The sequence below is a fragment of the Haplochromis burtoni genome, unplaced genomic scaffold (assembly GCF_018398535.1).
Source record: "Haplochromis burtoni strain Fernald_Lab_line unplaced genomic scaffold, NCSU_Asbu1 Contig_2, whole genome shotgun sequence".
NCBI lineage: Eukaryota > Metazoa > Chordata > Actinopteri > Cichliformes > Cichlidae > Haplochromis > Haplochromis burtoni.
Window position 1 is genome coordinate 2,916,715 of NW_024582363.1, and position 27,947 is coordinate 2,944,661.

At 38.2% G+C, this 27,947-nt stretch overlaps 2 protein-coding genes across 3 annotated transcripts; both read left to right on the plus strand.

The window, feature by feature from the left end:
• The first annotated feature begins 1,306 nt into the window (after nt 1–1,306).
• LOC102307896 (cytochrome P450 1A1) lies at nt 1,307–4,981 on the plus strand. The gene is made up of 7 exons (XM_005913021.2): nt 1,307–1,437; nt 1,830–2,692; nt 2,784–2,910; nt 3,009–3,098; nt 3,314–3,437; nt 3,609–3,695; nt 3,937–4,981. The coding sequence occupies exons 2-7, from the start codon at nt 1,853–1,855 to the stop codon at nt 4,232–4,234; spliced, it is 1,566 nt and encodes a 521-aa protein (XP_005913083.1). The 5' UTR covers nt 1,307–1,437; nt 1,830–1,852; the 3' UTR covers nt 4,235–4,981.
• Nucleotides 4,982–5,001: 20 nt separating this feature from the next.
• On the plus strand, nt 5,002–26,897 carry LOC102308208 (enhancer of mRNA-decapping protein 3). 2 transcript variants are annotated; one of them, XM_005913022.3, is made up of 7 exons: nt 5,002–5,270; nt 5,967–6,146; nt 7,180–7,364; nt 16,091–16,441; nt 23,855–24,008; nt 24,807–25,024; nt 25,961–26,897. In XM_005913022.3, the coding sequence occupies exons 1-7, from the start codon at nt 5,128–5,130 to the stop codon at nt 26,293–26,295; spliced, it is 1,566 nt and encodes a 521-aa protein (XP_005913084.2). In that variant the 5' UTR covers nt 5,002–5,127; the 3' UTR covers nt 26,296–26,897. The 2 variants fall into 2 exon arrangements, with proteins under 2 accessions (XP_005913084.2, XP_042074147.1); XM_042218213.1 differs by lacking the exon at nt 5,002–5,270 and adding an exon at nt 5,277–5,576.
• The last annotated feature ends 1,050 nt before the right edge of the window (nt 26,898–27,947 follow it).

Below are 27,947 nucleotides of genomic sequence, written 5' to 3' on the forward strand. Positions count from 1 at the left end.
TCTGTGATCATCACACAAACTGAAGATCAGTGAAATGTAAATGTGCAGGTTGCGTTCTGTGCGGGATTCTTGCTTAGAAGCAAGTGAGGATAGTTTAAGAGTTCAGACTTTTAAATCTTATTAACACTTAATTCTACAAGTTTTTCTTTATAACAAATCTCATGCAGACGTATAATAGTAAAGACTATATATATATTAAGGGAAATAATTAATCATTATACTTATACACTTGCAGGGTGGGGGCAACTTTAAAAAGCTTCACTTCTCAAATGAAGTTATTATTAAAATGCAGTTGTTAACCCCTAAATTACACTGTGTTCTGTGTAATTATATACTGAAAGAATAAAAGTGGTGACAATGAGATATGAATACTGAACGTATCTGTCCCAGCGCTCGAGCAGTGAAACCTAACTGCTCTCCCTCCCTCCCTCCTTCCCTCTCTCCCTCCCCTCCAGCATCCCCTTCAAAGGAGAGGTGAGGGCTTGATCACTGTGCTCTCACGCAACTGGTCAATCTTTAACTCCAGCGGAGAACTAACAGGTACAAGCACGCAATGGCATCTGACTGTTTTATCAGGACTTAAAGCCGTCTGGGAGGTTACAACTGGGGGGTTGTCACAAACGTCCGTTCTAACTCCAAATGTTTTAAGCATGACCAGGTCCTTCTGTAGTTCAATAAGTTATCATCTTTAGGGGATACATTTTTCATGCAAAACTGGGCTGCAATGATGTAGGTGATTTTCGACTCATTGCGCTGTCCATTCTTGCCCAGTAAAACCAATTTCACATCACGCTAGTAACAAGCTGCCCTAAATTATCGATACAAGTTACAGCGGGTTATAAGTTGGTCGAAGGAATTGCTGAGACATCACCGAGTGCTTGGGCAAGAATCACGGAGATGCAACAGCCTGCAATCATTGGCAATGAGAATAAGAACAGTATTTTTTTTACCGCTCAGACTGTGACACTCGAAAAACAAGCTAAATCAGTCCGAAGAAAGTTGGCACAAGGCAAAGTAATCACAGATTAAAAACCGTCCTACAGTTGTGGAAGTTATAAAAAAAATGATTATGCCATATGTGGCCCTAAACAAAAAATATAAACTCATATAAATGATAAAGACATGATGACTCCTCTTTGCATTTCTTATGTATTTTTTTTTCCAGAACACGCGCGCGCGCGCGCAGGCAGGCAGGCACGCACCGTTTTTTCTGTACTAAGTTCATTCATGACAAAAAAGGGAGGGAGAGGGGGCAGGGTACGTCACAAACAGTAGCCAATCAAGCTGTCGAGCACAGTATAAAGCAGGAGTCCATTGCCGATTTTAGGGACATCAAGAGTGTGACCTCACAACAACTCTTCCAAACATTTTACATGCACTTTGGAAAAACTACTCCAGGAATCAGAGTGCCGTTTCTCCTGCATCAGTTCATCAAAGGTAAGCTTAAAACATGCATATACAAAATGGCAAGAATGCAGCAGACTGATTTATAGGCTGACTGACTTATTAGCTGGAAGAAAAGAGAAGTGCAAAATGGAGATTATTTCTGCTAGAATAACTTTGATGCATTACTTAGTATTTTCACCTGAATCATAGACTGTAGTAATTAATTTATACCTATACACATAGGCCACTACTTTGCATAGACTACCTGTAATAAGTGCTGGTGTGCTTTTAAAAATAAAAAGCCAAATAGATACATGCAAATACACGTCAGTTCTCAGTTACTTCAAACTTTATAGTGAATGTTTTCTACATGTTGCGTAACACTTATTTCTCTCTCTTCCATTGTCTACACTGCTCTAATGCACCTGCAATTTAATTTACAGGTTGAAGCCAGAAAAACGTCATCATGGCACTAATGATACTGCCATTCATTGGAGCACTGTCAGTGTCACATGTTTTGGTGGCTGTGACAACAGCGTGTCTGGTCTACCTGATTATTAAGAATGCACAAAACAAGATTCCCGAGGGGCTTCAGCAACTCCCTGGCCCAAAACCCTTCCCTATCATTGGGAATGTGTTAGAGCTGGGAAATAGACCCTACCTGAGTCTCACTTCTATGAGCAAACGCTACGGTGACGTCTTCCAGATCCAGATTGGCATGCGTCCCGTGGTCGTTTTAAGTGGTAATGAAACAGTTCGACAGGCTCTCATCAAACAAGGGGACGAGTTTGCAGGCAGACCTGACCTGTACAGCTTTCGCTACATCAATGATGGCAAGAGTCTGTCTTTCAGTACAGACCAAGCTGGCATTTGGCGTGCCCGCAGAAAGCTGGCCTACAGTGCCCTGCGTTCTTTTTCCAACTTAGATAGCACAACCCCAGGGTACTCATGTGCCCTGGAGGAACATATCAGCAAAGAGACTGAGTATCTGATCAAAGAGCTCAACACTGTCATGAAGACCAAAGGCAGCTTTGACCCCTTCCGCTACGTCGTCGTCTCTGTTGCCAATGTCATCTGTGGCATGTGCTTTGGCCGGCGCTATGACCACCATGACGATGAGCTGCTTAGCTTAGTGAACCTCAGTGATGATTTTGTCAAGGTTGTGGGCAGTGGCAACCCAGCGGACTTCATCCCCCTTCTTCAGTACCTGCCCAGCACAAAAATGAAAAAATTTGTGAGCCTCAATGCTCGCTTCAGCAAGTTCGTTCAAAAGCTTGTCACCGAGCACTATGCCACCTTTGACAAGGTACGCCTCACACTATACAATATTATTTAGCTCATTGTACTTTGCAGAAATTACAGACATTAATTTAGATGGTCCTTAAATCCACTTTTAGGACAACATCCGTGACATCACAGACTCCCTCATAGATCACTGCGAGGACAGAAAGCTGGACGAGAATGCAAATGTCCAGATGTCAGATGAGAAGATTGTTGGAATCGTCAATGATCTATTTGGAGCTGGTAGGAGAATTATTTTCTTTGTGTTAAATGATATAATCATAAAGGAACATAACTTCGGAGAAAAAAATATTCTGACAGAACTTTTGTGTCTCTCCTAGGTTTTGACACCATCTCCACTGCTCTGTCATGGTCACTGATGTACTTTGTGGCTTACCCTGAGATCCAGAACAGGCTTTTTGAAGAAATTAGTACGTATAATTTTTTTGGGGACATATTGTATTTCTCTTACATGATAGATTTTTGATAAAAGAACAACTAAATGATAAGAAAGTGCATCGCATCTTGTTGCTCTCAAAGCAGAATGATTAACTGTAATTCGGTAATCACTGACAGAGTCAGAAGGTACAATGTCAATCCTCATCTTCTCGTACGCTAATATTTTATCATCTCTTTTCATTTTCAGAGGAAAAAGTAGGTCTCGATCGTATGCCTGTTTTTTCTGATCGGAACAACTTGCCCCTTCTTGAAGCCTACATCCTGGAACTCTTTCGCCATTCTTCATACCTGCCCTTCACAATCCCGCACTGGTGAGATTCATTCATTTTGTAATAAGAAACTAAAAGGATATAGGTGTTAAATGACCTGCTAAGTATCACAGAAGACCAAAAAGATGGACACAAAACAAGGCTTTTACAGTCATAAAAATAAACGTGAAAACCTGTCATTTTGCAATGAATTAACACTTTGTTGTTTTTTAGCACCACAAAAGATACATCACTGAATGGCTACTTCATCCCCAAAGACACCTGTGTCTTCATCAATCAGTGGCAGATCAACCATGACCCGTAGGTTTCCTTTACTACATTTTTACTTTGCCAAAACGAATGATGCAAACTGACTCGTATTCAAAGCTACCCTGTACTGGAGAAATACAGTAACATGTCTTTCACCAGGCCATTTTATGGATAGTTGTAAAGAAAGACAATAGTAGTCTTTATTTCCTTCCCCAAATCTGCCTAGAGATTTGTAAGCTTTCAAGCCTGTTAGCGCAATATTTTTTATTCCTCTTTTTTCTGAACCTTTCAGGGAGCTGTGGGAAGATCCATTTTCCTTCAAGCCAGAACGTTTCCTGAATGCTGATGGCACTGAGGTCAACAAGGTAGAAGGAGAGAAGGTGATGACTTTTGGCTTGGGAAAGCGACGCTGCATTGGCGAGGTCATTGCACGAAATGAAGTCTTCCTCTTCTTGGCTATCCTCATTCAAAAACTAAACTTTCAAGCTTTACCTGGAGACCAGCTAGACCTGACCCCAGAGTATGGTCTAACAATGAAGCACAAACGCTACCATCTGAGAGCCACAATGCGAGTTAAGAATGAGCAGTGAGGTTCCTTATAATGTACAATTTGTAACTTAGTAGGTGATATAAGCTGAAGCTGTAAGGATCAAAGTTAGAATGTAAGACAATGGATGTCAAATTTGGCTTATAGAGCTAATGGCATTAAAGCAAATAAGCAGAGTTTGCTTATTGCACATTATAAGTGATGTCTAGGTCCGTGTCTCTTGTTCTGTTTTTGGTTCGCTAAGAGATACTTCTGCAAATGGCTGCTGCTTCTCAGTGAAGTTTAAGGAGTTAGTTTGTTTCTCTTGCTGTGTTGTTAGCAGCAATATAAACTGCTCCCATTCAGAAATGAAAACAAAACAACTGAACTTTGGGACAAAGCATATGTCTTATTGGGTGGATAGTTTAGTATGCTGCAACCAAACCTTTTCTACGGGACTCTGAAGTGAACATATTTTACCTTGTGATAACATTTACACATGTAAGCTAATTATTTGCATTCCATTATGCTGTGGATGTAAGACACACTGAAGCTATATCTGTATCCCAAAATGTGATTTTGAGTGAACACCAAGACTTTTGTATTTCATAATGTTGTTTTTGTTTGTTTGTTTATTTTGTTTTTAAGATCATAACATTTATATTTGCTGTGCAATTATATGACTTATCAAGACAGCATTGCGATCAATTGATTTTGGAATATATGTAATACACTTTTATATTTCAGTTGGTAATGTACAAAATGTAAGGGCATGAAACCTTGATACACAAATAAAAATGTATTTTAATTAGTTGTTCTCGTTCATCTTGACTTGGGGAAAAAAAGACCGCCAATAAATGAATAAAGAAACAAATAACACATAAATAATCACAATATAATTAGTTTTGTAGAAGAATCGTGTACATAGTGAGATTATGTGTGAGTATTGATCGTCACATGAGTGGAGACAGACACAAACAAAGCAACGTGGGACATAAAGGAAGTGACGTAGTATCCCGGAACACAGCGCTCACAAAAAAAAACAAAAAACAGCCTGGGCTCTGTCTTGCTTTGACATTTCACCACAGCTTTTCGCTAAGGTAAATCTACCCACTGTAGATTCAGTAGATTTAGGCTCTTAGCTCAACGGCGACAGAAACCAAATTCAAAATTGCTGCAATCTGCTTTTATTAAAACAAAGAAAGAAAAAAGAGGGGACAGAAGACAAGCTAATGTTAGCTACCGAGCTAGCTATCATAGCTTCCTTGGTATACGGCGAAATGTTGAGATTTGCGTAATTTTGTTTAAATATTGTCCTCGCAAGAATGTCAGCAGCAGCTTTGGTCATTTTTAAATAAATAACTAAGTATTACAACATGACAAACGAAGGCTTTCCTGCTAAAACGGTAGGTTGCTAATATTTACACCTACTTGTGAAACGTCTGATTTGTAATACGCCCACCACAACCACACAGGTGCTGGTTAGTTAAGCTAATTAAAATCTAGTTTTATCTTGTGATTTTTAGCTTCCACGGCCGCTTTTACTAACGCAAAGTTTATACTCAGCGTTCAGGACTCTTAGTGTAAAGTCTTTTTCTTATAAGGTCTCTGGTCGAAAAAACAAGTTGTACGCCAGATGGCTAATTGCTGGTCATGCCTACAATGGCCCAAGTTAGCCAACTTTTAATAAATTAGTCTGCAAACCGTATGTACTCGTTACACTGAATTAGCCTGTTAAACATTTATCTAACACTTATCTCACTAAAGCCCTTTTTCCGTTTTTGTTTTTAAAACAGGATCATTGTAAAGAGAATGGCCACAGACTGGGTGGGTAGTGTTGTGTCCATAGACTGTGGAGCAACGTTGGGAGTTTATCAGGGTGAGGTTTCATCTGTTGATCGAGTCAGCCAAACAATCTCCCTGAAACATCCTTATCACAATGGAGTCAAGTGTCCTGTTCCTGAGGTCACATTCAGGTAATGCATAGAATACACCAGGGAGCTCAGAACTTTGACCAGGTTTTGTAATTCTCCTTGGTGTGTGTGCGTGTGTGTGTGTGTGTGTGTGTGTGTTTAAAGACCCTTCAGCTTCCCCTTTAGTGCATGAGTACAACTTTGAAAAAAGTGTGTGTGTTTGTATAAAATCCTCAGTGCGTGCTACTGACATGTCACATTTTTATTTTGCTGAAATAAAAAGCATCTGGAAATTAATACAAAACTAAACAAGTGTACTACCTTGCTTAATAATTCAACAGATCCCCATGTTATGTTGAACTTTGATCATGTTTTAGCAATTAAAAGTAAAGAATGATTATTGAACTCTTTGCAGTGAACTGAAGTTTGAGTTGACTGAAAAATTTTCAAATTCAAGGAATCCATGCTCACCACAGAAAACATCAGCACAAGCTACTGCTTGCCAGTAAACCCAGAGGTGAAGGCCTGTTATGACTTCTGGTTAGACGAATCAGAAATGCGTTCTTTTTTTCCACCGTAACAGTGGACATAAATTGTTTGACAGCATCAGTTTCAACAAGCAGTATTGTGATAATGAGTTTTATAGTGGCTTCTAAAGTCAAAAAGATGTAATAATATGCCCAGTATGAGAGAAAATCAAGTCTTTGTTTATCCAAATGTCATGAAATCAATAATGGTATATACTTATTTTTTTCCATAACTGTACCAGTATTACTTAGTTTTTATTAGGTTTGGCATCACCATGTATTCATTGAAAATTTTAAACATAGTCATCCCAAACTCCATATTTTTCTATGAATGACAAACGAATTGACTGTAAGTGCTTGTTGAATGAGTAGCTTTAAAATTAGGCAAAATATATTAATTTAAAAATTTAGAACCAGTCAAGAACTCCGTTAATATCACTTTTTCTGGTTTTGGATTGAAAATTATTTCCCAGCAATGTAACGAATGGATATTTCATTATTAACGTAGTACCATTTGGATTCCAAGTAATGTTAGTTTTGTTTTTGTTTTGTTTTTTTGTCCCTTTTAGTGCTATGGATATCAAGGACTTGAAGTTTCTGGATATCCAGAACAAAGTCAACAAGACCAGTGCTGGGAAAGACACTGCAACAGAACCCAGCTACATATCAACAGGACGCCATGGCCAGACTAACAAAACAAATCACTCTCTTGCAATAAGCAACAGCTCTGGTTTGAGCAGCAACCCCCGAAAAGGTAGGTCATGACCTGAAAGAATTGACATTTCATCATAAAATTAATGTTTATTTAATTGGTAGTTAATATAGGAATAAAGCACTTTAACACTAAAGGGCAGTACGTTATAGTCACTTGTCTGTTCATGTTAACAAAAATAAGCTAGTGTTTTGTTTTGTTTTTTTTCCCTTCCATACCCTTCTTGGGTAAGACTCAAGCAGGTGCACACAAACTTAGACTTTGGCAAAAATGCAGCACTTTAATAATTTGTTCTATGTTCTACTTCTCTAATTATATAAAAGTAAAGTAAAGTGTGCATGTTAGTCCCCGTAGGGAAATAGTTCCTCTGGATTTAACCCATTCACCCAGTGAAGCAGTGGGCAGCCATGCAGCGCCCGGGGAGCAGTGTGTAGGGACGGTACCTTGCTCAGGGGTACCTCAGGGTAGCCGTTCAGTGGAGTCGAACCACCGACCTTCCGATCATGGGGCCACCACTCTACCTACTGAGCTATCCCTGTCCTATTATTTGATGCAAAGTCTAATGTTTGGAAAGTAATAACAAAATTCAAATGTATGGTGAAAATTACTAAATTCATTTTTTTCATTTTTAAGTATTGTTTTTTTTGGACTTGTAGGGAAGAAAAAAAATCTGTTTTGTACCAATGAAAATGCCAAATTTATGTTTTTAAACATGTCAGAAACCTTTTTGCTATGACATGAGACAAATGCTGTACTTGTAAGCATCCGTTCATATAACATCTTGACCACTGATATGACAGATAACAGAGTGACCTTTAGACTCAACAAAGGATGTGCTAATCAAACTACAGCAACTGAACACAGCTTGGAAAGCATGTGGTTAGGCATTATCATACGAGAATAGTGACATATTATTTTACAGTTGTTCCAGAACAATGAGACAGTTTGACATCTTTATAAAATGGGGAAATCCCTGTGTTTTTAAGACTTCAGCTTATTGCTTACTGTGAAGCTTTGTTTCCTAGTTGTCAAATCACAGAGGGCTATTGTTGCAGAGTGCAGCCATAATGTTGAGAGATGAAATACGTAACAGGAATTTACCACAGCAATGACCATAGAGTTCTCTTCTGTTAAGTAGAAAATGAAATTGATATTGTTCACTGACAATATAGGATTGGGCAATATGTGAAATTGTTGACAATCAGCAATTTCACATATTTCCCAATCCCACTTTTAATTGCCTGAAAGTTGCCTCACTGAAGATGGGCAAAAGTGCAGTGTCACTCAACATCAGAGTTTGTGTTTGTACAATCGAAATGTTCTTCACCAAATAACAAAGAGGAAGTGGAAATCATTTTTGGTTACATAAAATCTAAACTATAAAATGATTAATAGCCTGATACTATGGCTTTTAGTTTTTAAATTCTTACTGTTTTTAACTTGTATTGTGTTTTTACTTGTACTGCTATTTATCTCTTTTATTTATTCATCTTTTTAGTTTCAAAAAATCAATTTTTGAAACTAAAAAGTATTCTAGTATCAATTTGTCTTTGATACTGGAAGGGAGCTCAAAGATTTTGGTTATCACGACTAGTTTTGTATGCCACCCTGACCTAACTCTAGTTTGATATACACACTTTGCTTTCACCAAACAATCAATCACAGATTTCCAGTGATTTGGAAATGTTTATCTGATAGAAACAAGAAACTAGCATAAAATTGCTGGATGTAATGTAAAGCTGGGCATACACTGTGCGATTTTATTTTTTATTTTTTATTTATTTATTTATTTTTGCGCACATTTTAAGACGATTTTTCACTCGTGCGACCCTTTTGGGGATCGGCCCGATTTTCGCCTTAGCATACAAGAGATAACAAGAAGCAATTAGCACCTCACAGCCAGCTCCCAGTCAGCAATCGTGTGGTCACAAGAAAATCAAACCTGTTTGAAATCCTGGTCGCCCCTCGGATCGGGCCATATAGTGTGAGAACATATATCGTGAGCTACGAACTTCTAACCCCTGCAATTCAGTTGTACAGTTTGAGTAGGAGCTCAAACGCGACTGAAAAAAATCACCCAGTGTATTATCAGCTCAATGTAAAGGAGGACGCGTCAGAATTTTGAACTGAGTAATATAAGGATAAGTGGAAGTGAATGGCAGCATGGTGATTAGCACTGTTGAAGGTCCTGAGTTCAATTCCACCATCAGGCCGGGGTCTTTCTGTGTGGAATTTGCATGTTCTCCAGGTGTTTGCGTAGGTTCTCTCTGGATACTCCAGCTTCCTCCCACAGTCCAAAGACATGCAGTTGGTGGGGATAGGTTAATTGGATACTCTAAAATTGCAAATAGATGTGAATGTGAGTGCGAATGGTTGTCTGTGTCTATATGTTAGTTCTGCGACAGACTGGTGACCTCTCACCCTAAGACAGCTGGGATAAGCTCCAGCCCCGTCGCGACCCTGTAAAAGGATAAGTGGAAGTGAATGGATGATAATTGAATTTTTGTAAAAAAGCATACAGCTATTATGAGATGCAATTGCAAGGTGCCTTGACTGATTTGAAAAAAGACTTGAAATTAGTTGGTTTGTTTGAAGTAGTGCAGCGTTACACCACTCCCAGCCAAACTGTCACGCTTGGAATGCACACTCTATACACATCAAGGACAATCTCCTGGATTTCACATTGTCAAAATGGTGATGCGTGAACTTGAGCTTTGTTTCGGGTAAGCTCGAGAGTTGGACAGGTAGGGAGTGACTGTTGTGCTGAGCAAAGAAACTCTCATGTTTTCAGTGTGCTGTGCTGTGGGTTGATATGTGCCCTTAGACTGCATGCAAAAGATTAACATAACCACTGTGATATTACTCACCCATCCACTTAATTTAATGGCTATTCTTGATATTTTTTGTTTTTGAGCAAGAAGGAACCATATTAGTTTCCAGCTAACACTGGCAAGCCCTAACAACTCTACAGGTGCAATATACAGATGCTGATACCTGCTTATTAGTCTTAAGTAACAAACTAATAAAATACTATCATTTCAGTCACCATAACTAAAGCAACATCTTACAAGTCCCTATACCTCACGGCATCCATTAAAACAGAATTTGTTAAATTTAACAGTTAGAAGTTAAAAGGAAGTTAGCTTTGCTAGTTTCTACCTAAACATGATATAACATGTTCTGACTGAAAGATTGCTGAAAAAATTAAAATGTGCAGCTCTGCTATCACTTCCAACATAAACGAAGACAGAAAACTAAACAGCAGTTACCTTTTGTATGGTGCCTGAAGTTGGACCAGCTGGTATATAATGATGTGCTACGTGATCGCTAGCGACACAGTTATGTTAGCATAACTTAAACAGTGAAGCTGGAGGATGAACGCTAACTTTTTTCCACTCGATAAAAGTTAACATGAGGGTTCCCGATATTACGTATCGGTCTGATACTGACCTAAATTAATGGATCGGATATCGGAGAGAAATAAAAAATGTAATCCGATCCATTAAATATCAAAAAAGCACCTCACAAAACTTGCGACATGGCGTAACTTTGCTCATAACCGTAGCACATCGGAGCAGTATGCATCAGGTGATAGAGCGGCTGTGGCGTGCAAGACCTGTCAGCGGTCTGGTTGAGTATTTGTAGCCTCGCTACCAAACCGGCATTTCATCTCCGAGAAAGTTATCCCAGAGAGAAGTAAAGCAAGTGTGTAAGTTCATCTCTGAATGTTAGTAAAGCATCCCTGCGTTTACCTTAACAACCGATATATGGAGCGACTGCCTCTTCTCTCACCCTCCCTCTCCTGCTGCTACTTCAATGTTAAACTGATTAATGATCAGCTGATCGGCTTTTCTGTTGCGAGTCCGTCTCTCTTGTTTATCGCCCACTTTGCGCCAGAAAGAGGAAACCAGCGGCTGAACAACAGCAGCACGTTTAAGCTTGATAATCTGTTGTTAGAATTTATTTAATATTACTTTCTACACCAGGATCTTTTTCTACTTAGCTGACAGGTGGTAACTGTGCAGGGGCGGATCTAGCAAAGTTTAGCCAGGGGGGCGATAGGGCATTAATAGGAAAAAGGGGGCACAAAGACATACTTTTCTTTCTTATTCTCATTTAAAATGTCTAGCTTTTAATAAATAATTATCTGAATTTTACACCCAAAGTTTTAATCTGATGTAAAATGTCGATTAAGCATCATGAGCATGAGGTGGTTGCTTAAAATACCAGAATATTAAAGATGGATTCTACCATCTTTATGTTGCATATTGTTAAATTGTTTGTTTATTTTGCACAGTAGATTTTGCTATAGAGGAATATACAGGTATCTCATTTGGTATGATGGTCAGTTTGTGATCAATGCATCTCTTTGGCAGATGTTAGTTTCAGAACTAACTGATTAATTTGTTGCTGTTATTGTAACTTTAATGATAAAGTTCTGTTTTGTATTTTAGAGGGGTTTTTTTTCGACATTTTAAATATAAAACCAAGATCTTGGGGTATTATTATTGTCAGTCGTAACCTTTTTTATACATGCAAACTCTGATGCATGTTGACACTGAAGCACATATTTAGATTTTCCTGTCCCAAGTTGTGCACATTGCTGTAAAAATCAGAATGTGTTACTCAACCTTCCTGATTAGATAAAAGTTAAAACAGTATTTCCTCTAGTCAGCAGCAAATAAGGAGGAAATCTGCTTGGACAGCTCTGTGGCCTCTGCTGGAGTCATTTAAAGTCTGTTCAGTTTTACACTCAGGATCACCAAACAATGGAAGAGTCAGGGGTCAAAAAAAATTGCCAGTGTTCTCCAGTGTGATTAAACACTACGTCCTGAACATCGAAATAGAAACGTGAACAATAGAAAACTGGTCTTTTCCATGTTTCATTAAATGAATAAGTCATAGATTCAAGTCATAAGTCATAAATTGCTAATCCATTGTCAGTTCCTGTGTGCGTGTTGCTGCCTTCTCTTCAGAAACCTGAGCCTGGGACCAAACAGTGCCTCGCTAAAACTCCCCACTATGATTCCCATAGCGTGCTAAACACTTGTACCAAAGTTCCTCTTTACAATACGTGTGTGACTAAAATCAATAAACATTACCCCTCCCTCTTGGTGTCTGCTCCTAAAGAGAAGGTTATGCAAAGCCAGGCTTTTGTGCTTAGTGCCCTGCTCTCTCTCTCACTCTTCCCCCCCCCATCTCATTTCCCTGACTTGCTTCTGGCCAGCACAGGAAACCGACACCCCCTCCCCGACAGGAAGCCATGTTGTCCCAGTGTGCTTGGAAAGCCAAAGCGATATCAATTGTGGAAGCAATGTTTACCTTTGAGTTTTTATTTTAATCTCTTGCTTTCAGGCTGGAGGCCAGGGAGCTAATGCCCAAATTGCACAGGGCCAACGTGCTGAGTGGCTTGGGCTGGGCTGGTCCTTTCACACGCAATGCCATGCTCCCAAAAAGCCCCCAGTCACAAAGACGGGAAGGCAGGGTGGGCTGTTGCACACATAAGATCACAGATTCTAGGAATTTTTTTTATTTTTATTTTTTAATGTCTGTTAATGATCTCTCGGAGAGCACAAAGGGAATATAGAGGAGGATACATAGGGGTATAGAAGAACAGTTGATTTCATTAACCCCAAACAGAGCTCATTCAACTTGTCTTTTGGAGGAGCTGCTTATATGAGTGAAATCATAGTTAAAAAATAAATAATAAATAAATAAATCCAAAACCATCCAAAAGCCAAATACAAAATGTTTTTACTGCCTCTTTGCTGCCCACTGTGTGAGACTCAAATGCCTACGTGCTCCTTAATGCATATTAAAATCTGCAACCATTTATTTTTAGTTGCAAATCTAATCAAACACTTGTACTGCCCTGCGTACCACCATTGTTGCCTTCCTATTGTGTTTTCCATGCCATCACGAACATCCTTGTTCTTTAAGTAACCTCACACACTTCCTTTAATCGGAAAATGCTGCCGTTATAATAGACTTCGAGAGTCTATTGTAAGTATGTAAGTAGGTCATTTTATTTGACTTTGCCTTTTGATTATCAGTGTGCATGTGCTTCACCACAATCATCAGCAGCTCTTCCATTTTTGATTGATTTTGATTTTGCTCCTCACCAACAACTTTTCATGGCACTTCTAAGCTTTGCATTTTCAAATGTATTTACTGGTGTCTGTTTAATGTGGTTGTTTTGTTTTTTACTTTTTTTGTTTTATTTATTTATTTTAGTCACATTTACGTCGTAGAGATTGTTTGGGGTTTTTTTTTTTTTTTTTCTTCTAATCACTGATGATAACTGATGAAACCAGATATTGAGTAGTGCAAGGACCAATTTAATGAAAACCACAAAGATCTCTAAAAATAATAAAATATATTGTTTTATGAAACGCTTTCACAGTTTGAACACTGTGTTCTTACCTAAACTCACATTTCAGTTAAGAACATTCCAGGCCTCTGTAGTTGTAGCTGTTGTGGGAAGTTTGTCTAAACTCAAATCAGTAAGGTTCACTGTCTGTCTACTTGTTATTCATTAGCCTGTTTAACTTGGAGCTTTGCCAAGTTCATTCAGATTTTTGATTCATAGCATGACAAAACACTTCCTTGTAAATAATGACATTGTTGGCTTGCTCTAATAAGACGCTAGCTTTTATTTTTATAAAATATATATTTTTTTTATATATACATATATATATATATATAAAAATATATATATATATATATACATATATATATATATATATATATTATATAGTTTTATGTATATATATATTATATATATATATATGAATGAGTTTCTTTAAAAAAACAAAAAATTGTGATGTAAAACGTAATTGCATGTTTGGGCACCAATTCACTGCTGAATAGAGCTACAGCGGTGTCAAATTAGTTTTGCTGGCAAATTTGTGTCAAGCAAAGTGTACGATGACAATATGCTTTCCAGCATATAGCGTGAGAGAAGCCAGAGTACCTTAGCTGTCACACTGACAGTAGCGTGTGAGTGTGTTTCTGTGTCTCCTTGTTAGCGTGAGAGAGCTCTAGATGGTTGGGGTTGAAGGCCAGGTTTTTCCAGTTTGCTTTGCTTTTTTTTTTTTTTTTTTTTTTTTTTAGCATATTTTTTTTTTTTTTTTTTTTTTTTTTTTTTTTTTTTTTGTGCTTACATGTACATAAACTTTATCAAGCACCGCTCATTCAGCCATTGGACCTTTTAAGTGTTAGCAGTGTTTTGTTCTCATTGAGCTATCGTAACTATCCGTGAGACGATAAGAGTCTGCAGTAACAGCTATCCAAGATAAAAGGGCTGCAACCTCCCAGTCCGAATTTGAAACTGCTGAGTGCAGGAACTTGTGTATGGATTACACGGTTTATAACACAATGGCTTTCAATATAGTATGACAGCTCCTAGCTTCATTTAGAGATGATTAGGATATAAATGGGGTCTGACAGATTAAATATATATATTTAAAATAATCTGTGTTTCAAGGAAAAAAAGGCGTGTGCCAGCTTAGAGCAGAGCCTTTGGCTCCCCGCTCCGAACCTGCAGCTGATGGGGTTTAATCCTGGGGATTCAGACGGGAAGTTCTATATGATTAATTTGTTCTTTAGATTCTAAATGACACCATAGTAGAGATTAATTACACTATAATTCCCAGATTTTTATTGTAATATTTTGTTCAATTTGAGGTACACTAGGTGTTTTTTGTTTTTTTTGTTTGTCTTTTTTTGGTGGGGGGGTTTCAACAAAGCTAAGAGATGGTGACCAACTTTTTTTTTTTTTTTTTTTTTTTTTTAATAAAAAAACCAAAACTAAACACATTGCTGTGTCATTTTATGTGTGTAAAAGACTGGCATCATTTGACACATGCTCAGGCTTAGCTTACAAAAATGAACCTAAATGAACACACTCCTTTTGTCAGCTTGTCTTGAAAATTCACAACTGGATCTAACATGTGACACATGCCAGGACCACATTACTGCCAAATACAGTAGAGACGGTCAACATTTTCATTTCAGTTCAGTTTTTTATTGTTACCAGTTGAAAACATAAGTAATCTCAGAGCACTTTGTAAGGTAATGACCTTCCAGTACAAGTGCCCCAGGTTCACATCAATGTGAACCCCTGCTCTACTCCAACTAAAAGTCTAGGATAAGTTTTATTTTTACAAACTCTGTAACAGACTGTATTATATTTTTTGCCTCTTTACAATAAGACAGAACGTAAGGAGTCGGCACACTTTGCTTTGTATCATCTGATCCTCCTGTTTTCACCTTAACCATTATTCAGCTATGAACAGAGTAATGAGGGCGTGTGGCTGTAGTGGAATATTACTATGCCAGCAGGCCTAGCATCAGCAAACTATGAACATCTTAATGGCTAGTATATAAATGTATGGAAAAAGACAAGCATTGCTACTTTATTTAATTTATTTAAATGTAGTGGTGTAACTATTGTTTTTCCTCCTTGAGTAAGAGTAAAGGATCTGCTCAAAATGCTAACATGATATACTATTAACTTCATACAGACCACCTCTGATGATTGAGTGTAATCTTTCTTTTTTCAAATGTTTGCATGCTTGGGTAATTAAATCCATAACAAGTTTTGAATCGTTTGCAATGGCACATATACTCTTTTCCTCAGGGATCGTGAGGTCCCATTTGTGCACCTACCCCTGATAATGTTCTGATTAAATCTTTGCCAGCATTGTCCAACACCAAATCCTGTTTTATGTGAGCAATCCTCAGTTTGTGTTTTCCATTGTCTCCAGGTTCATCAAACAGCAGAGGGACGACACAGTCCACACCCAGGAGAAGCAATGTGAGGAATGGAGGGGCTGGAGGGCAGAGATCAAAGAATGATGAATGCTTTGGTGATGGGACTGATGAGAATCTGGACACTGACTTTGATTTTGAGGGAAACCTGGCTCTGTTCGACAAGGCTGCTGTTTTTTCCCAGATTGATGGGGCCAGTAGCAACAGCAACAAGTTACAACATCACAATACACAGGCTGAGCAGAAGACCCAGTCCTATCGCCATGATGAGAATATTCTGGAGGTGAAACCGGTCACATACAGACAGATAACTGTGCCCCAGCATGGGGGCAAGGAATACTGTACGGGTAAGAAGAAGATGCGCACACAAATTTTTTGTGGCAAGGACACATTTGTGTATGACCATTTGTGGTCCAGTGTTTCAAAATATTTAACTTCATTTTAATTAAAAGTGGACAAAGTTGCAGAGAAGCCAAAGCTGCAAGTGGAGCCAACGGTGAGTCAGTTGTACTCTGCCCTGCAAGACATCATAGTTCAGATCAGTTGGCCAGACGCTTCAGGACATTCAAACAGTAGTTAAACTCTGAGTGATCCATGCTAGACTACGCTGTGAATATTTAAAAAAGAATAAAACAAAAAAGATCCTTTCTTTACACAATTATGTAACTGTGGACTACACCTGAAAACTGTAGAAATCTGTTTCTTTTTAGCTGGATACCCAGCTATAATAACTAGCAATACTCCACGCAAAATTCAGGTCACTTTTAAAGAGTTGTGATTTTGCTCTCTAATTGGTCATAAAAGGACTTTGAGGTAACATCTGAAAAATATCAGCTTCACTCGGATGTCATGTTGAATGAGTAACAGGCAAATTTTTTTTTTTCTATTGTTTATTTTATCTCTTTCTGTGATCACGCCTCACAGAAATAAATAGTGGATAAGAATGAAGTATGTAAATGCAAGGCCTTTTCTGACTGGTTTTCTATATTTGATAAAAGAACAAAATTAATCTTGCTACCACACAGTTTGACTCACCTTCATTAATACTTTGTGCATCGTGGGAAGTATCCTTATTTAAGTTTACGTAAGATGGTGAACATTAAATATACAGGACATTTTTAAGTGTGTCTTTAGTTTCGTTTGTTTTGGACAGAGTAGTTTTTTCTCCCACTGTTTCAACCTTGGCTAGGTGTACACTCTGGTTATATAACAGCACTGTTTTGACAAGCACAGTTGGGGAAAGGGTTATGGCTTTTGTCAAATGGTGACATAGTCTCTATTACAATTGATATTAAATGAGCTTTTAATAGTGTCTCTTTTATTCAACACAGATACAGGCCATTTCCCCCCCCTTTTTATTTTTTTTATTTTTTATAAACTGTTTGCCATTTGATGCAACTTCTGCAACCTCTTGTGGCATAAGCCTATAGAAATGATGGCCCTCTCCTTTCTCAAACTGGCTCAATCTAGGAATATTATGTAATTGGTTAATACAGACACAAGATAGGTAATGGCTAACAGGCCCTGAAGTCAAAGATGTGATTGTTGTCAGGTGAGCAGTAATGGCTGTAGCACAAAGAGTGGCCTGTTTTTAAACTTTACTGATGTGGTCTGATACGGAATTAACTGTAGAATAAATTAGTCCTGCCACAGGCAGACCCTAAAATGAGGTGCTTTTTTTTTAAACATTTTTCTTGGTCAAAGTATGCTTCTTAGTTGTCTCTGTGGTCAAATGTAATTTGCATATTTTGCTGACCGTTGGATAATATCAGGTGTTGAACCCTGCATTGTCACATAATGTTGACACCAAATGATTCAAATTTAAATTGTTTCCTCAGGATGCATGGTTCTATGTAAATTTCTGAAGATGAGCAAGACTAGATATTAGTACAAGGGTGACGGGTGTGTGTGACATTGGTGTTTTTATCCCAGATCGACAGTTTTATGTGGTGACTCAGGAGAGCTCAGTATAAGCAGCTGCCAACCATTCTGCAGATAGCTTCCAAGCAGAGCCTCCTTTCTTACCGTGCAGACAGATTTGCTTCCCAGGCCTGTCATCATAATCCCCGTCCTCTGCACACTGTAATTAGTATGCCGCCGTACAGCCTTACATAAACAGCACCTCTGAAGCAGGAAAAAACCGCAGTGCTCTTGACCTGGAAACTTTGCCAGTAAACAGATAAAACCACAGTGCTAGAACACAGAAAGTAAAACAAAGTGCCCAGCTGTTGGTTAGGTTGACATAACAAGCGGACATGGGGATTTAAGATTCTGTTTCTATAAGTCATTGTTGTGAAGGTTGCAGCCTCTGTAGTTTAGTTGTGCTGTTCTCTTCCCTACTGTAGTGAAACTTCAGGTCAGGCAAGCCAAATTAGAAAACATGTTGCAATGATTTAAATATGAGCTTCTTTTACTTTAACTATTTGTGCTGCATCACTTTGTTGGCATAGATAGAAGCATATTTTGAATCGTTACAACCCATTTTTAACAACTCTGACCTGGTTGTTTAGAGCAATGTATAGCATGAGCTTGAGCTCATAGGAGTTACTTGCACATATATTAACATTGTTATTATGTGCACTAATAGTGCCTAGAAAAGGTAAAAACAATAAGGAAGACTGAGACTCAAAAACCTCTGTGGCGCTCCAATATTAAGCTGTTTGAACCACTAAATTACTAAAAGGTAATATTTCAAATTTTAATGTTAGTTTTATTTTCTTCTTGCTACCTCTGCAACTCTTAAAGTGGAACAGAAGTGAATGAAATGGGCTGCTTTCCCTCCCTACCCCAGTGCAAGCCTTAGTCACACATGGCTCGTATCCAACCAGCGCGTATTGCTTTCAGTCTTGCCAGTTTCCTTGTCACGCTTGAAGGATAACTTCCAGCTCAGTTTATTTTAGCGCTGCTGTATACTCACAGCTACCCAGTTTAGCTAGTCTGTTTTTAATACTGCACTGAGAGTGTGTGTGAATTGTATGCATATGTGAGAGCGAGAGAAAGGTGGGGCGTTTTGGTTGCAGAAACTTAAGCAGTAGAGTTACGAAGCGCACCTGATGGGTTGGTTTAAAAGCAATTAGTGCATACTAATGCAACACCCACTTCCTCTGAGCTTGGCACTCAAGGCAGCACTTGCATGACAAGAACCAGTTGACTTTCCTGTGCTTATCGCTCACAGGAGGATTGGCATGCTCTAGATTTTTGTTGCCCACTGAAACATATTAGCAGTCTTTGTGTGGTATCAATAAAGAATAGTGGGAGGGGAACAGGGCCGACCTAAAGATAAGCAAGAATTTCGTTCAGGCACGGCATGAGACTCTGTGTTTATATGCAATTATCTTGTGTATGAGGGTGTGCGTGTGTAGAATGTGTGTGTCATTGAGAGTGTTGCATGTCTGGGTGCAAAGTCGTGGGTGTATATGAGTGTGATGTGGGGTCTGTGTTTGTGTGTGTGTGTGTGTGTGTGTGTGTGTGTGCACGCACTTGCGTCTCTTTGTGTCAGTGTAAGTTCTGTGCACACCAGTGAGGCCACCAACTTCTCAGCTGCCAGGCTGGAGATGTGTAAGAGGCCATTAAGGACTTAACTGCCTCCCAGTAGCTTTATTTATCAAAGGGACCCTGAGCCGCACAGTTCCCCCAGCTTGACTCTTATTACCCTTATAATGTGCCACAGGCAATGGATAGCTAGGGATTAGCACACCCTCTATAAAGCTTTCCACACAATTTAGTTTGTACAGTGATTTTTAAAAAAAGAAAAACAAACTGGAGATATACATTACAGTAATTCAAGGAAATACACAAGAACAATTGTGTTTGGTTACATGGTATGAAGGATGCAATTTAAAAAAAACAAAGGAATTTAAGAATTTTTCTTGAAATAGGACTTCTTATGAAAAGTTGACTTGTGAACCAAAAGCTACTTTTGTCGTAATTAATTAAATGTGCATTAAGAGTTTGTAACAATGATTTACTTTTTTCTTAACGGTGCTCTTAAAATGATTGTTTTTGGCTCCTATAGTTAGCTAATTAAAAACAGAATTTTTTAAGAAGTCCAAAGTAAGAGTCATTAGGTTAGACAGACCAGTCCAGTAGCTGAAGCCTCCAAAACGATTTGGAGAGTGCTTCACACAGTTCTTAAAGGTTCCTGAAGTCAAAAGGTGGCAAATCTTACCTAAAAGTGTATAGTGCATGTATTATGTTTTTGGGTTAAATACTTTGTCTGATGGTTCATCTGGTCATGGGTAATGGTGTGTTTTTAAGAAGATGAATGGACTCACTATCCATCTTACTTTAGCCCTCCCCAGTTTCTCACCACAAGATGTTGGGATACAGCCAGGTGCAGGTGTTCATATTTGTGTGATGTTTGCCCCCCTTTTTTTGTCACGCGAACCCGCTGCATGTTTTGACTGAGAAGCATCCAGTGTGGGGGGTCCAGTGCAGTGCAGTCCTGTCCCGCAGCTAAGAGCTGGGAATTGGTCAGAAACCATGTGATGGTGCGTGTGAGTTCAGGCCCTGTGGGGAATAGGCGTTATCACTCTGACTGCCTCATGTTTGCCATCTTTTCTAAAGGCTGCCAATCTTTCCTTTGTTTGCTCAGACAGCAGTGACAAACAGGAAGGGAAATGGAGAATCTTGTGATGGGAGCAAGATCAGGTCAGATAGAGGAAGAACAGCTTTTCCCCAATAGTTTACTCACAGTTAGCTGCAGCCCTAGCCCTAATCCAGTATGTCATTGATTATTCAACCGATTAATCAAGCAATTAGGTAAGAAATTCTTTTGTCTTTATGTATTTATTTATTTTATTTAGAAAGAGGGGCAATACATATTAATGACCATTTTAACAAATGTAAATATGCCAGATTACAGCCTTGGGCTAATTTCCATCTCCAGACCCTCTGGCAGGTTGGTGTTAAACACAAGCTAGTAAAAACATACAGAGATACTATTTACAGATCATGTGACAAGGACAAAAAACTGTGGTCACTTTATACTAGAACAAACAATGACAAGAAGAGTCATTAGTCTCTTATTAATTAAGAGTCTTACTAATGAGCAATAATAAATATTAAAAACAAAAAACACAGGACTTTCAAAATAAGTCTCATTAATTTCTATTTTAAAAATTCATGTTTTAATAGTTTAACTGCATAGATTTCTCAAAAATGCATGGCATATTAAAATGAAATCCAAAAATAAAAAAAATCTCACGTAAAGTAATGTCAGTTAAAAGCATGTATGTCTTTCTTGTGCTGCCCTGCAAGAAAGCTTCCTTGTGTATATTTTTAAATGTATAATACAGTTTTATTTATATATTATTTTTTAAAATTAACTAAATCTGAAAAATTATTTTACCTAAACCTTCAAAATAAACATGTTTTACTATACCCCATGCTCGACTTTAGACTCACCTCTCCTTTTTGCAGGTATCACAACGATAGAACGTGGGATGGCTATCATCAGCCTTCAGCAATCTGCCTATTTTAAACATGGTGTCAGACGAAGTTCATAACAGTTCATCGTCATATTTTAACGTCTGCGGCTTTTGCTGTGTAAAGCAAACGACCGTGGACAGAAGCAGCTACAAGTTCACTTTTGATCATGTCAGAGCTTGTTAAGCACGTCATTTGATGAACCACACTTTTTCCTAGTAAAATTTTTATTGGTGATTACAGTAACAAGTGGAAACAAAACATGCTAGAAAAATGATTTGTTTCCACTAGAGATGGCACGATACCACTTTTTTTTATGTCCGATACGATATAAATTTGGATACCTGTCGATACTGACTCCGATGAATCCGATATAGTGTATTTTTTTTTTAAATCAATAAAACAGTTTTTTTTAATATCTTGCTGCATTTTGTATAAGTTCATACTCAAGTTTAAAAAAACAACAACAAAAAAACACTAAAGCTATTCTGTTATACCTTTATGCAAAAAATACACTGCACCCAAAATATTTCATAGTTCAGCAATACTGATCAATCTAATAAACTTAAATCCTCCATCCTCCCTATTCTGGTATTTTAAAGAGTACTTAGTAGAACTATTAAGCTCCATATATCGGTTGTTAAGCTTAACGTGGGAATGCTTTACTAACATTCAGAGATGAATTTACACACTTGCTTGCTTTACTTCTCTCTGGGATAACTTTGAAATGAAATGAAATGCCGGTTTTGTAGCAAGGCTCCAAATGCTTTACCAGACCGCAGAGAGGTCTCACACGCCACAGCCGCTCTATCACGTGACGCATACTGCTCCGACGTGCTTCGGTTATGAGCGGAGTTATGCCATGTTTCAAGTTTTGTGAGGTGCTTTTTTGATATTTAATGGATTGGATTACATTTTTTTTATTTCTCTCCGATATCCGATCCAGTAATTTAGCTCAGTATCGGACCGATACCGATACGTAATATCAGGTCGGTCCATCCCTAGTTTCCACCTAAGTTCACCACCTCGGTAACTGCTCCCCCAATGCTCTTCTCTGTGTCTGTGTGTGTGGACTGACTCCACATTAAACTATGGCAGCATCATCTTCACTGCTGCTGTTGTGTTATCAGTCTTTTTGTTTAGAAGCTGAAGGCTGCATGAGCTTCATATTGCCGCACTTTTTATTCGTGTATGCTCCCAGATACGTTTCTATTGCAGGTTTATTTGTTGTCGCAAATGTTCATGAAATGCTTGAGTTTGCATGATGTCAAGCAAAAATTATTATTACTGTTATTTAGGGCTGTGCGATATGACCAAAAGCTCATATCCCGATATAAGACATGTATCGTCCTGATAACGATATAAATCACAAAAATTTAACAATTTCTGTAAATTCTGTGAATCTCGGGCAGCTCGACTTGCGTAACGTGTTTCCAGCTGGGCGTCGTGTACCCGAAGTCGAGTGTTTTAACGATGCATGAAATTATACATTTTTAGACATAAGTTTTAACGGCCGCCGTTTTCTTTGTGAGTATTTATTACACAGGGTGCTGCGGGGAAAAGCCTGTTTTAACGTTTGAGTCGAAGGCTTATTTTTTAGCACCTGGCGGCTCTTTTTGGCTTCTCATCCGTAAACACTCTGCATACTCTTTCATGTGATTCAGTTTTTTTTTTTTTGAAAAGTCTCAACAGGATCTTGAGCTTTATTGTGAAAGGTTTATGTGGAAAATAAACAAGCGGACACGCGATGGTTTTACCGTCGTTGTTGCTAAGGACGACGCATAACAACAGGCACTCGTCCGTCCGTAGTGTGGTTATATTAAATATAAGAGAAAGAGAGAACTTTAAGAAATTAATATAGCCACTACAGTGACCATCAATACAATGAAGAAATATTGCCGTAAACAGCTTAGTTTGCGACACCACGAAACAAACGATAGCGTAAAATGAAACGATAGATTTCTTTATATCGTTATCCGATATATATCGTTATATCGAACAGCCCTACTGTTATTTATTTTTTTCTTTTTCTTTTTTTTTTTTTTTTGCGATCCAGTTATTTGAATTACTTTCTGATTCAATGCAACCCGACTACTGTCCACCGGAGAACCTGGGAATGCGTTTATCTGTAGACTAATATGTCCTTATCACCAAAGTCCTATTATTAGATTTGACTTTGCTTCTACTTTTGTTTCTAAAGCCATTTTGACGGAGATTAATGGCTAAATGGCTTCAGTTTTATTAAATGTTTTGCTTCTAGAATGTAACTAAAACTGGTGCTGAAATGAAAACACATTAACACAGTCTCCATCTCACATGTTTTCTTTTTGCAGACACAGGTCTGGTGGTTCCCACCGTGCCCTATGAGCTTCATAAACAACTCCTAGCAGCTGCAGAGCGCTGGGGTCTTTCTCTTGAGCGCAGGCTAGAAGCAGTCGGTGTTTGTTCCAGTCAGATGGCTCTCACATTGCTAGGTGGACCGAACAGGTAAGGAGTACCAGTCCTAGCTTCAGTAGCGCCTTAGACTTCCCAGTCTCATGGCTAGCTACTGTTAGTGGTTTGTATTATAAGAAAAAGAATGTACAACAGTGTGTTAAACATCCTTGTCTGAAAAACAAGGCTTATTGTTTTAGGAAAACACTACATTCTACATTAAGATTAAATATAGTGTCAGGAACATCCTAAAAGACCAAAGCAAACCCTGTTCGGTATTATTTACATGTACTTTTAAGTGTGGCAGAGGCTTATTTAACATCAAAGAAACACAACACAGTAGCTCATAACAAAACTGGTTTATTGCCTCAGTCCTTTCATCTACTTTGCACTGCAATACTTGCATGAGTCAGATTTAAATTGGAAGTACAGTGCACTCAGATCAGGTTTAATTTTGTGTTGTAGTGCAAAATCACAACTATTTCAGTGAGAACCAGCAGGCACTCAATTCTTCTGTTCAGTTTAATATTAAACCATGTAAATATAGAAGACTTTATTTAAGATTTATCAAGGTTGGGATATTTTAAAAATGTAATTATAAATAAAATACTTAGTATAGCTCACATGCTTTAGTCAAGTACCATTGTCATAATTCCCATAATCAAAATTAAGAAACCTTTGGTGGGGTTCAGTTTTTCTTTTCTACAGAAATTTAATGAGTGTCTGACTTCCCACAAAATCCTTGAGATGGGGTTTAGACTTGCATTGCCAGTTTGATCGCAAAGTAATTCATGGGCTTGTCATTGCCTGTGATTTTTATGGAGAAATCTTTCTTTTTTCAAATATTCATAGGCTCACACCAAAAAATGTCCACCAGAGACCCACCGTAGTCCTTCTGTGTGGTCCCCATGTTCAGGGAGCCCAAGGCATCAGCTGTGGTAGGCACTTAGCCAACCATGAAGTGGAGGTGATCTTGTTCCTGCCTAATTTTGTCAAAATGCAAGAGTCGGTCACCAGTGAGGTCAACCTCTTCAGCAAGACAAGCGGAAAGCAGGTCTCCAGCGTCAAAGGTAAAACTCCACCAGTATTAGTATTAAAGTATTTTGTATTCACACTGTAGCCTACACAGGTCTCAACAATGTTGCTAGAAAAGTGGGGCACTGTGTGTTAACCATGCCCAGTTGGAACTGACTATCATAGGCAAATGTTGCCCTCTAGTGGAGGTGCACCATTTCAGACACTCCTGACTCCTCTTGTGCTTGATATCTTGGACGTAAACTTATAAATCAAAACACTGGTTTTATCTCTGCAAAGTTTTAGTTAGTCTAAATTAATACAAGATAATCCACTCTTGGTTTATAATTATTTACTGTTATTTTGATCAGTGTTGTCTTAGAGAGAGAGAGAGAATAAACACATTTCCTTAACAGTTGTTATGTATAGGTTATTTATGAGTCCTTACTAAGACAATGTGACACTGCAGTTTAAAAATATTCTTGTTTTGTTGTCATAACAAATCGTGGATTACTCATTTATGCTCTGCCCAACTCTGCTCGGATCAGCTGGTTGTTGTGTTTATAGCAATCCAAACATGTTGCCAACAGGCAAGCTGCAGAATGTCCTCTGGTGGATGAACTATTTGACTCATAATGTGGTAAAAGGGTGTGTCTCCTGTCTCTTAACTTTTTACATTTTCTTTTATCGGGTGTTTATAAGTACCAACATAATACATCAATGAATACTTAATATATAGGTTGAGCTTTGTAGTATACCCCTCTGGATTAAAAGCTAAATGGTGAGATGCACCAACATCTTTTTGAAAGGGGTGATAATTTCACTCCTTGCTACAGGAATTGAAAGTGCCACATGTGTTGGCACTTTCAATTCCTGTAGTGTCTCAATGTACTGTTTGTAATGGGATCACATGCACTAATATATTTTTTTTTTCTGTGTTATGATTTTGCAATACAACTAAAAAACATTCTCCCTCTTTGGCTGTGTCCCAGACTTGCCCATGAGCCCAGTCGATCTCGTCATCAACTGCTTGGACTGCCATGAGAATCCACTGCTGAAAGAGCAGTCCTGGTACCAATCTGTTGCTGACTGGGCCAACAAGAACCGTGCTCCAGTCCTAAGTATTGATCCCCCAGTCAGTGAGCAGCCTCAGAGTGTGGATGCAAAGTGGACCCTCTCTTTAGGACTTCCACTGCCTTTAGCAGACAAAGACAGCAGAGTCTACCTCTGTGATATTGGCCTCCCTAAGATGGTTTACCAAGAAGTTGGAATCAACTACCACTCACCTTTTGGATGCAAATTCGTCATCCCTCTGCACTCAGTATAACAGAGTCTATACTTATTGGTGCTTGGAGTGAATGGGTCATTTGAGTGTGCAGACAAGCAACAACATGCCCCAAGAAAAACTGTGTTGCAATGTGTATGACACTTATTGATACTTTTGGAAGCATCATTGGAAAGAATAAACTGTGTGTTACGCTGTGTGTGACACCTTGTTTTGGAAGGGGAGAGGTTTCCTGTTCTTTGTGCGTTCTGATAAGGGCTCTGTGGTGATGTGAATATGTTTACAAAATGCTGACCACTGTGAGTATCTTTGACCTCTGACCTTGTGACCAGTCAAAGTAGCAAATACACAGTTCCTATTTCCTTCTTTAAATTACATGTGGAGTCAGATCATGACTCCCGGACCTGGAGTGGCGCTCAACCTAAAGCTGACTGCCAGTCAAAACTGCCATTCATCTTTCAAAGTTTAGGTCTGTGCCCATTGTATTTCCATATGTTGTATTGTTTTTTTTGTTTTTTTTACTGAAAAGGGTGCTCTTTGTCATATAAATTGTGTAGCATGTTCGATTGAAAATGTGATATTATACAGAATCTATATTTTTATTTTTTTTGAACACATCTCAGGAATAACTTCTTAAAAAGGTGGAAAAACAGAAGTTTATATTTTCGTTGACATTGTGGTAGCACTCTTTCTAAACTAGTTGGTGTCTTTAGTTCATAGTAGTTTTCTACCACTTTGATTTTCCAAGTATTACTGCTATTTATTGTGGCGTTGTTGTTGTTGTTGTTGTTATTACTATTTGCATAACTTTTTCCTTTTTGGCACTTGCAGTTAAATTACCTCTAACTGACTTGCTCTTGGTCATCATGAAAAATTTCTGTTAAAGCTAACATTTCAGCAAAATATTAACTGTACCTGAACAAAGTCTGTATTTTATTTTCAAAACGGAAGCTGTGCACTTTTGAAATGGAGCAATAACAGTTTTTCAAAAGCTCATAAGACTGGTTTTATGAACTTTTTTTTTGCATCAAACAAATATAGTTGAAATGTAAGGGTATAAATATGAAGGCTTTGCAGTTTTACACTTTATGTACTCAGTTAACTTGTTACATTTTGTAAATAACTGTTCCTTGTTTTTTGTACTTCATCTTCGGTGTCCATACACATTTCTTTTTGTGCATTTGCTGATTTGTCATTTTTTGTTAGAACATGGCAATGGGTATTTTGCCAAAAACAATAAGAAGGAATCAGGGAATTTGTTTAGAGTGAGTGAATTGCAGAAAAATAAATATTCACAATATCAAAGTGACCACTCAGGATTACAAAGGTCACAGTGACTACAGCCTCTTGTGTATTCTCACCGTTCATTGTTTTCATTGTAGCGGAGACTAAAATGTGATCATGACTCATCAGTTCACGTTTTAAAATATGCCTTGGATTTTTGATTGTGGAGAAGTCTCATTTTGAGGTTCATTGGTGTAAAGGGGGGAAAAGGAGAAGATTTGCAAAATAAAAATGTTGAATTCAATGCCTGTCTGCCTTTTTAATTCTTACTACAAAACCCAATGATGTTTGAACAAATGACTCTTTATTGTAGGACATTTTCTTTCGTAAATCATGCTTGTTGGACCACCAGCAAAGCATGTAAAGGTATGTTTTAAAATTCTAAACTGCGAACTCAAACTATCACCACC

Coding starts and splice junctions, on each gene's coding strand:
- LOC102307896 (XM_005913021.2), top strand. CDS start 1,853: ATGGCACTAATGATACTGCCATTCATTGGAGCACTGTCAGTGTCACAT. Junction 2,911..3,008: donor CAATGATCTATTTGGAGCTG/GTAGGAGAATTA, acceptor TGTCTCTCCTAG/GTTTTGACACCATCTCCACT. Junction 3,099..3,313: donor CAGGCTTTTTGAAGAAATTA/GTACGTATAATT, acceptor TTTCATTTTCAG/AGGAAAAAGTAGGTCTCGAT.
- LOC102308208 (XM_005913022.3), top strand. CDS start 5,128: ATGAGTGGAGACAGACACAAACAAAGCAACGTGGGACATAAAGGAAGT. Junction 5,271..5,966: donor CACCACAGCTTTTCGCTAAG/GTAAATCTACCC, acceptor TTTTTAAAACAG/GATCATTGTAAAGAGAATGG. Junction 7,365..16,090: donor GAGCAGCAACCCCCGAAAAG/GTAGGTCATGAC, acceptor CATTGTCTCCAG/GTTCATCAAACAGCAGAGGG.